A 10,564-nucleotide genomic window follows, 5' to 3' on the forward strand; every position below is an offset into this window, starting at 1 on the left:
TTTTTTGTCTTATATTTACAGACTGATCCGAGACAACCTCCTCGCAGGAGACTTCACAGTAAATATGAGATTACTGCAGGTAGGTGTGTTTTGGAACACTTAAAGGCCTACTGAAATGCGATTTTCTTATTCAAACGGGGATAGCAGGTCCATTCTATGTGTCATACTTGATCATTTTGCGATATTCCCATACTTTTGCTGAAAGGATTTAGTAGAGAACATCGATGATAAATTTCGCAACTTTTGGTCGCTAATAAAAAAGCCTTGCCTGTACCGGAAGTAGCAGACAATGTGCGTGTGACGTCACGGGTTGTAGGGCTCCTCACATCCTCACATTGTTTATAATCATAGCCACCAGCAGCAAGTGCAATTCGGACCGAGAAAGCGACGAGTTCCCCATTAATTTGAGCGAAGATGAAAGATTCATAGATGAGGAAAGTTAGAGTGAAGCACAAAAAAAACAAAAGAAAAGGCGACAGCTCCAGGCGACGGCAGTGTGAGCGATTCAGATGTTATTAGACACAATTACTGTGATAATTCTGGAAAATCCCTTATATGCTTATTGTGTTAATAGTGTTTTAGTGAGATTATAAAGTCATACCGGAAAGTCGGAAGGCTGCGGTGAACGCCAGTGTCTCTGAGAGAAGCCGGAGCCAAGATCACAGCTGCCTTTTTGACTGCTACAGGAGCAGGTCGCATAATCTGCTCAAGTCTCCGGTAAGAGCCGACTTAATATCACAATTTTCTCATCCAAAAACTTGCTCGTTGACGTGGAGAAATATGTTCGCTTGACCGCTCTGTGTTAAAGCTTCACAACAAACAAAGAAACATCAGCTGTGTATCGGTTGCTAAAGGCAGCTGCAATCCACCGCTTTCCACCAACAGCATTCTTCTTTATAGTCTCCATTATTCTTCTTTATAGTCTCCATTATTAATTGAACAAATTGCAAAAGATTCAGCAACACGGATCTCCCGCCCAAAGGCAAAACCCAGTAACTCAATTTTGGTCAAAACTGAGCTGATAATAATTTTGGAGTTCCTAGGTGATATGCTTTACATTAGTGTATGCAATATTGTAATTTGTTCCGTAAGTAAGCTGTTACGCGCATTGCAGGACCTAGCAACTACCACATAACCGCGTAGATACAACAGAAAAACCTAGTATCTCAAGGGACCAATCGGAGCTTCTTTGTCAGTGGCCTTATTGTCTTTAATGAGACATTTGCACGAATGGGGGCCGACGGTCAACCTGATTATGTGATATTATGGCAAGAGGGGATATTTGGAAGATTGGGCCAGGACGTTGCAAGCACCTTCATTAAATGTATTGTTCTTGATTCTTCCCCTTGCATACTCTTTTGGGCAGATAACTGGAGGTCCAAATAAAAACTGGACGCTGTACACGGCTCTTGCCCAGTGTGCAAACCCGAGATTGTGATAAAATATCTGGAGAAAGGGCACACGTTCATGAGAGCAGATTCAATCCATGGCGCTCAATCGGCAAGAAAATGAAAGCTCAAGAAAACGTCTATATGTTTGATGACTTTGTAGATCTTTGTAAGACAGCATCAAGATAGATTGGTTTTCCTTTGTTTTCCCAAAATCAGCTAGAAGTGAGTTACTAGGTTTTGCCTTTGGACGGTAGAGATGTCCAAAATTCTGTGTAATTTGCGCGATGAATAGAGACAACTTTTAGCCGTAAGTGGTAATGGGCTAAAATGTCCCCTCCAACCAATAACGTCACAAACACGCGTCATCATTCCGCAACGTTTTCAACAGGAAACTTCGCGGGGAATTTAAAATTGTAATTTAGTAAACTAAAAAGGCCGTATTGGCATGATTTGCAATGTTAAACTATCAGACTGCGTGGTCGGTAGTAGTGGGTTTCAGTAGGCCTTTAACTTTGGTTTGTCTGCGTTGAGGTAATGACCTTCTAACTGAGTTGATGTGACGCTGGCCTAAAAGGGTCCTAGTATGCAAAACCAACTTCTTACCTATTGGTACCTGCTTTTGTGTATTTGATATTTTAAAATGTGCGATGATATTTATAAAATAATCATGCCTTCCTTTATACTTTCGCCAAACGAGCTGTTTGGATTTTGCACAACCTGTAATGTTTTTCTCACTGGTGACGTCAGCGGATTATCCATGTAAGGTAGAAATATACCCAAAGATCTTGGTGTGAATCCGCCATCTTTTATTTATGTACGAACGTTTGTAGTCCCCCCAACAACATACCCACAGTACGACCTGAAGAACAAAATACTATGTTATATTAACCAACACAGGTCACTACAAACAATTCTAGTCCCATCTGAAGAACTAAAAAGTGCCTGGCCAACTTTTACGTTTGGCGTAATGTGCCTTCAACTGGGAAGAAGTATCTCTTTGTGTGTGCCAACCACTTCGAAGACTCCTGTTTCACAAACCTGCAGCAATAAAAAAATGTTTTTCCAAAAGCTGATTATGAAGGGGAACTGCAATTTTTGAGAATTGTGCAGTTTTGACAATCATTAACCATCCCTATTTAAGACAAGAACACATTATTGTCTTTTTTAATGCATTCTAATTCGTACAATACGGCTAGTACGAGGTGGCTAACAATGTAATTAACGGTAGTACACTATACCGCCTTTAAAGTCCCCTATAAACATCCAAAAACCGCCAACAATTCACATCTTGTAACCTTAATATTAAGCAGTTATTTGCAATATAGTTATAAAAGCTACCGCAGAAAAAAAAGATTTAGTGGTGCTAACTAACTTATCCAGCTATTGACATACTGACCTGCTGCTGCATAGCCTTTCAGTTGGTATGAGTTATACTTTATAAATCATGTCTGTCACCTGGATAGTAGAAGGTTATGGCCATAAACCGAGAAGTTAGTCAACTTTGGCATCCAATTCATACACGAGATGTCGACAAAGGCACAAAAAGACGCTAGTTTGCGGCACCTTTTTTTTCCTAACCTGCGTGAGGATTAATTAATTCTTTATCTAAACGCTAAGATAAACATTCCATCCGTCGGCATCCTAGTGAGAGCATACATTATACAATAAGTGATTGTTTTATTATGTTTGTAGTTTGTATATCTTGTTTAGCACTTAGCAATAGTTCTGCATGACACTTAGTGTTTCATTGAAGCTGGATCTGTTTAGCACACGGCTTCTAAAACAGGATTATTATTCGTCCCAAAGTAGTCTTTTTAATAGAGAAAAAGTGTTATGAAAAAGTGAGTACCGTATTTTTCGGAGTATAAGTCGCACCTGCCGAAAATGCATAATAAAGAAGGAAAAAAACATATATAAGTCGCTTTTTTGGGGGAAATTTATTTGATAAAACACCAACACCACGAATAAACATTTGAAATGCAATTTAAAATAAAGAATAGTGAACAACAGGCTGAATAAGTGTACGTTATATGACGCATAAATAACCAACTGAGAAGGTGCCTGTTATGTTAACGTAACATATTCTGGTAAGAGTCATTCAAATAACTATAACCATATAGATCATGCTATACGTTTACCAAACAATCTGTCACTCCTAATTGCTAAATCCGATGAAATCTTATACGTCTAGTCTCTTACGAGAATGAGCTAAATTATATTATTTTATATTTTACGGTAATGTGTTAATAATTTCACACATAAGTCGCTCCTGAGTATAAGTCGCACCCCCGGCCAAACTATGAAAAAAACTGCGATTTATAGTCTGAAAAATACGGTAATCTGGAAAAACTCTGAATGTCCTCAACAAGTGAAATGTTGTGATGGTTGAAATCAGGTTGAACAATGTGAAAGAGGCAGCCGAAAGGAAAATAAAGGTATTTAAAAGTGTGAACAACGGGAATTTAGGGACTTTGGAAATTTTGAATGTCTAAGGTGTGTGGAATGTGTTAAGAGATGTGGCTCATTCGTTTCAAATAGAAAAAACTGTTCCAGAAAATGTACATGGGAATATTTCACACAAACAAAACGGTAAACCTCATGGGGGAAAAAGGTGAACAAAAAAGGGGCAGGATAAAATAAAATTAATGAAAAATGGTGTAGAATACTATGTTCACAAAATGAAGGTACATTTGATGTTAAATGTTTATTCATTGTATTATTATTTTTATTTGTACAATCATGAACCTCTACTTATGCAAATCACCGCCCAAATGAGTCCACATATTCTGAACCTAGGCATCCTAAGCTGTTGCAATCCTATTTTATTCATACTTGTGGTTTTGTTCGATATATAGCTTTATATTGAGTTAAAAGTGTACACAGAATACACACCTTTTCTAAAATAAGGCAACTTTCCAAATTAATTAGGAAATGGATGTGAAACTCAATCATGCGTTTTCTGTATGTAAAACTATAATTATTTTCTATTAAATGGGTTTTCTGTTCATATTTTGGGTGTCTATAACGGATTCATTAGATTTGCATTATTTTTCACAGCAAAAATTGCTTCTGGTTTTGTACCGTTCGCTCTTTTTCCTAACCTTCTGGACGAACGACAAATGAAAAACGAGATGTCGCTGTACTAAGAGGGCTGCACACTACGGCGCACTTGTTAAGGGGATCTCTTCCATAGAGAAGTGTGTTGATAAAGTGCTGGATATCTTGAAGATCTTTGATCTTCCAGAATAAACACTGGAGGACAAAGTCCATCTGTACAGTAAAAGTGGGCTCTTACCGCAAGAGTTACGTGTTCACTGTAAAAACATAAAGCAAACTTGTTATCAGCACTGCCTCCAACTCTTAAGTCGGGCCATCAAAGTTCAGGTGTCCTGCCATGCCTCGAATTTTGTGTTGTCTCTGATTAAGTGTGATTAGTGTTGTTGTTGAAGGAAAAAGCGAATTCTGATGCATTTGTGAAATACGCCGCCGTATTCTTAAAATAAGATAAATTTATAAATATCACATGTTATAATAAATGTTAACACATTACATTTATACTGTACTTACAGCGTGCAGCGTGTATATAAAACAATGGAGGTATTTGAACTGCGTTTAGAAATCAAGGGGCAAACACCATCAACAGAAATTAGGGCTCCTACATAGTTCTGCACATTTGGGATGCGGTTCGTCATTGGCGACGCCAGAACAAAGAACAAATACTGTATGGCCAAGTCAGGAAACCTTATTTAGCAGGTAAATCTACTTTTAAAATGTTGGTTATTGTTCTTGAAATTGTTTCTTTTTAATTCAACCTAAAGTGTTGGTTGCACTTTATTCAAATAAGATGCTTGTTTGTATCCATAATGAATGTATACCTAATTCCGTTACAACAGGGGTCGGCAACCTTTACCACTCAAAGAGCCATTTTGACCCGTTTCACAAATTAAAGAAGACAAAGGGAGCCGCGACCATTCTCGCGAATATCTGCTGGTGGTCACCCACGTAACAGTAATAAGGGCGTACCATGAATCCATTGCCTTTGACGCCTTCTACAACATGTACAGACAGCTTGCCAGTCCAGTAATATGTTGTATGTGGCTTCCGCAGATACACGTACACGACTGCGAGGCATACTGGGTGACACAGAGTACACTGAAGGTTGTGATATAAATAACTTTAACACTCTTACTAATATGCACCACACTGTGAACCCACATTAAACAAGAATGACAAACACATTTCGGGAGAACATCCGCACTGTAACACATTATAAATGCAACATAACAGTTACCCAGAATGCTATGCATCCATGACTCTTTCAGGCTATATTATTCCGTGCGTCGGTTGAGGTGGGCGGGGGTGTATAATATAGTCAGGAAGTCATGGATTCAAAGGATTCTGGGTATTTGTTGTGTTGCATTTATGTTCTGTTACTGCGAGGATGTTCTCCCGAAATGTGTTTGTCATTCTTGTTTGGCGTGGGTTCACAGTGTGGTGCATATTAGTAAGAGTGTTAAAGTTATTTATATCACAACCTTCAGTGTACTTTGTGTCACCCAGTATGCCTTGCAGTCGTGTACGTGTATCTGCGGAAGCCACACACAACATGTTACTGGATTGGCAAGATGTCTTTACATGTTGTAGAAGGCGTTAAAGGCAATGGCTTCATGGCACGCCCTTATTACTGTTATATGGGTGACCGCCAGCGGTTATTTGCGAGAATGGTTGCGGCTCCCATTGTCTTCTTTATTTTGTGAAACGCGTCAAAATGTAGAGGGCGCCAAAAGTAAAGCCATCATGGCACGCGCTCAATAATGTTGTCCGAGTGAAAATCGAAGAATGTTGACCCCGGGTGATGTTCGAAAGAGGCTCCGAGAACCGGAATCCCCCGTAACAATCGGGGGGGTCGGCGATTGTGCAGCTGAGCCACATCAGAGTGGCCAAAGAGCCGCATGCGGTTTCGGAGCCGCGGGTTGCCGACCCCTGCCTTACAAGAAATACCATGAATTAAGGAAACTTCACCTGCAGTGTCCAATATCCAGCATTTTACAGTCACACTGGTTGATTTATTTTTTTGTTGAAAAGTTATTGAATCGATTTCAACTCACTGAATCGTATCGGTTCTAAAAGGTAAACAATTGTCATACGAGTACATGCCATGAACCGTTACACCTCTTATTGTTTGTATTCTGACAAATTATTTTTTTCCCGGAAGTTAAAACCAGTGGTGGTCAACCAAACTTAGATGGCTTTTGTAATGCAAGCAGTGGACACACTATCTGAGTACACAATAGGCCTATATATTCCTGAATAAAGCAAATATGAGCAAAAAAATCCAACTATGCAATTAAATCGACCACTATACTTTGCCGCGTGATGTAGGATTATTCGTTGGAGTTCCCAGACATATCAAACTATTATTGTGTTCCAGACAACCTTCTACACGACAAAACAGATGAAAACTTAGAAAAGCATGGAGGTCTACAACTTCTTTGTGTGGTTGGGTAAAGGCAATTGGTATCAAAACACTACCGGGTAATCATGCATCGTTTGTACTCAGGTGAAAATGCGTTTCATGATTTAACTCTGTCTACAGTCCTAGTTGTTGCCTGTCTTTGCTGTTGCACGGGTCGTTGACGAATATACGTTTTTATCAAACTTACTACAGATGTCAACAGTGTGTGTATGTGCTGAATGCTTTATTTACCTTGTTGCTTTTGGTAAAAGTTTAACTCTTTTAGAGTTTGTTCACATTTTTATTATGCCGTGTTAGTGCTTTACGAAACACTGTTAGCAAAAATGTGACTTAAGAAATACAAATAATATATATAAGAAACCCTAAACTAGGGCTGGCCGATATATTGATATGGACGATATATCGCGGGTTTGTCTCTGTGCGATATAGAAAATGACTATATCGTGATATTCGAGTGTACGCTCTCACACAGTTGCTTTTAGCTGCGGGCATTACACTGCATGCGTTTCTCACTCTTTCTTGTCTCTCCTTCTCACAGAGACTTAAAACAAGCGTATCTTCTTACACACGTCACATACTGTCACGTGAGCAACATCATGCTCCCGCAGAGCAGAGAGGTAGCGACATGGTAACGTTAGCTGTGATGGTCGCGGAGTGGTGCGAGTGGTAATACGAGAGAGAGAAGGTGCGAATCTGGTAACAAATGGAGGAAGAATCAATTCCAAAGAAAAACAGCACGGAGTGCATCGTCTGGCGTTGGTTTGGCTTCAAGCGGGAATATTTTGAACATTTAAGCGGCTGAAGCGTTTCTACAAAAAGTAGCATCGTCGCTAATTTGTAGCATCATTTGAAAAGTCACCTGCTAGAGAATGAAGAGTTCTTGAAACTGCATGTCAACATCTCCGTTTGGTGCCACACCCACAAAATGCCGAAGCAACCATTTCCACATCAACACTGTAGGACAAAACTATTTGATTTCCCATTATGCAGCTCATTTTTGTGACAGTATTGAAATATTTTGTATGACATCATGCACAAAAGTGCACTTTATTTGTTTTAAACTATTGTAGTGGCGTTCTATACAAAAAGTACACTTTAATTGAGTGGTGTTTTGATATGTCATCTTAGTGACATCATGCACTAAAGTGCACTAATAACATGTTTTAAAATGTCTCTGACAATCTAGCACTTTCTGTTTTGGAAATGACATGAATGTTTGTGCCACTGTTTAATAAATACAGTTTTGCTATTTTGACTGAGTTGGGATTTCCCTCTCTGCCTGAAAGTTTAAAATGAGCATATATTAATGCAGTATGAACAAGAATGTTTTAATGTAGACTCATAGAATCATCAAGCTGCTGTGATTATATGCATCAAGTGTTCATTCAAGGTTAAGGCAAAATATTGCGATATACATAGTGTATCGCGATATGGCCTGAAAATATCGAGATATTAATAAAAGGCCATATTGCCCAGCCCTACACTAAACGTTAAAAGTATATCAAACTTTTAACGGAGTGGTGACTGTAAAATCCCGCACTCTTCAGCCCTTGTACTGGAGTGCGTGGTACTTTTGTGTTCATCCGTCATAAAATCTTGCACTCTTCCACTATTCTTGATTACCTTTCGAGGAACTCTGAGGAAACTTTTCTCCGTTTTGCGATTCAAACGGTTCGTACAGCTGAAATCAACAAAAGCAAAAGGCATTTTTCTTCAAGAAAGGCTAAATCGCCCCTTGTACCCATTGAGAACAGACTCTAACTCAACCAGAACGTGTACTTAATGAGCCTGACGTGATATAATTTCTAATCCAAACAATTACAGTACAGCCATGCATAAGTCAGCTAAAATCTCAAACAAATCGATACAAAGCACAGGCACTTAAATGAGAAAATGCCTTTGTTTTTATCTCTCAGGATTATCCCATCTCAGATGTCCACACCATCTTGACAAAGGCCAAAGAACTGCAGGATAACTCATAACCTGTTGACTCTTCCATCTGTTGCCTCCACTCATATGTGGTGAGTGAGACGGCAGACATTGAACAAAACTCTGTCAAACGTGTTCAAGGACCTCAATTTATATGTTGGGAAACACAGCATATTGCCTTTTAAGTGGATGTCTGGTATGTGGAAACTCCAAAAGACAACTTGAATAATGGAACATTGTGTTGAAAAGAACCTGTCTGGCAGTGCATTATGGAGAAAAAGCAGTCATTCTCCATTCTCTGCCATCTCTCTCTGGAGACCTGTTGTCCTCAGTCGTCAGTCTTTGCACTGAACACCTGGGGCAGCGACATTTCAAATGGTAAGTCATAAAACATTCCATAGATGTTCTAAGATTGACCTTCTATTAAACGACTGCAACAGCTTGTGTAAGCATAATAAATGAAAAGTGCATGTTTGCTCCTTTCTTAGTTTTTGCTGGTTATACTTTTTTTTGTTTTAGTGTTTGAATGTTTTTAATATAGGTAACCTGTGTGCCATTTTTAACAGTATTTCAAAGGTAATCATGAAGCGATGGGACTGGTATTTAGGGATGAGTACTGAATTTGGTATTTTTATAGGCACCAACAGAATTCTGTAGTTACTACCGGGTATCAATTTACATACAATCAAATGGTGCTACATTTCTAAACATCACGTCCAGTAGCAGACTAAACCGCGACTCAAACACTTGGCAAATAAATAATCATTTGTAGAGATGTCCGATAATATCGTACCCGATATTATCAGTCAATAAATGCTTTAAAATGTAATATCGGAAATTATCGGCATCGGTTTCTAAAAGAAAAATGTATGACTTTCTAAAACGCCGCCGTGTATACGGGCGTAGGGAGAAGTACAGAGCGCCAATAAACCTTAAAGGCACTGCCTTTCCGTGCCAGGCCCAATCACATAATATCTATGGCTTTTTGCACGCACAAGTGAATGCAATCCATACTTGGTCAACAGCCATACAGGTCACACTGAGGGTGGCCATATAAAACTGTTACAAATATGCACCACACTGTGAACCCACACCAAACAAGAACATTACAGGAGAATATCCACACCGTAACATAACATAAACACAACAGAACAAATACCCAGATCCCTTGCAGCACTAACTCTTCCGGGACGCTACAATATGCAACCCCCTAACCCCGCCCACCTCAACCTCCCCATGCTCTCTCAGGGAGAGCATGTCCCAAATTCCAAGCTGCTGTTTTGAGGCATGTTAAAAAAAAGAATGCACTTTGTGACTTCAATAATAAATATGACATGTTGGCATTTTTTTCATAACTTGAGTTGATTTATTTTGGAAAATCTTTTTACATTGTTTAATGCATCCAGCGGGGCATCACAACATAATTAGGCATAACAATGTGTTACTTCCACAACTGTATATATCGTTTTTTTTTAATAAATGGTTGATTTATAAAGGCTGGTGCAACAAATGCACTACCCCCGGTGCACACCAGGTCACACGGCCATCCCACCACTTCAGGTAGGATGGAACAATCCATATAACACGTCACAGGCTGTAACATCACACGCTAACATCACGTGACACCTGTGATGAAGGCTGCAGAAGCAAGGTCGCCGAAACTTGTCAGGTTCAAAACTTTACCTTACTAGCCTTTATAAATCAACCATTTATAAAGACACATCAGTAGGCTAAATGAGCCTCTTCAACATGTACACATCGGTATCGG

At 39.3% G+C, this 10,564-nt stretch overlaps 1 protein-coding gene across 1 annotated transcript in view; it reads left to right on the plus strand.

The window, feature by feature from the left end:
- tbc1d13 (TBC1 domain family, member 13) overlaps positions 1-9,271 on the plus strand; it is a 35,718-nt gene extending 26,447 nt beyond the window's left edge. Inside the window, exons 11-12 of the mRNA XM_061876796.1 lie at positions 22-79; positions 8,784-9,271. Coding sequence (XP_061732780.1) covers positions 22-79; positions 8,784-8,849 — 124 coding nt within the window. The 3' untranslated portion in view covers positions 8,850-9,271. The remainder of the gene's footprint in view (positions 1-21; positions 80-8,783) is intronic.
- Positions 9,272-10,564: the final 1,293 nt, after the last annotated feature.

Source organism: Nerophis ophidion, linkage group LG17 (assembly GCF_033978795.1).
Source record: "Nerophis ophidion isolate RoL-2023_Sa linkage group LG17, RoL_Noph_v1.0, whole genome shotgun sequence".
In the NCBI taxonomy this organism is placed as follows: Eukaryota; Metazoa; Chordata; class Actinopteri; order Syngnathiformes; family Syngnathidae; genus Nerophis; species Nerophis ophidion.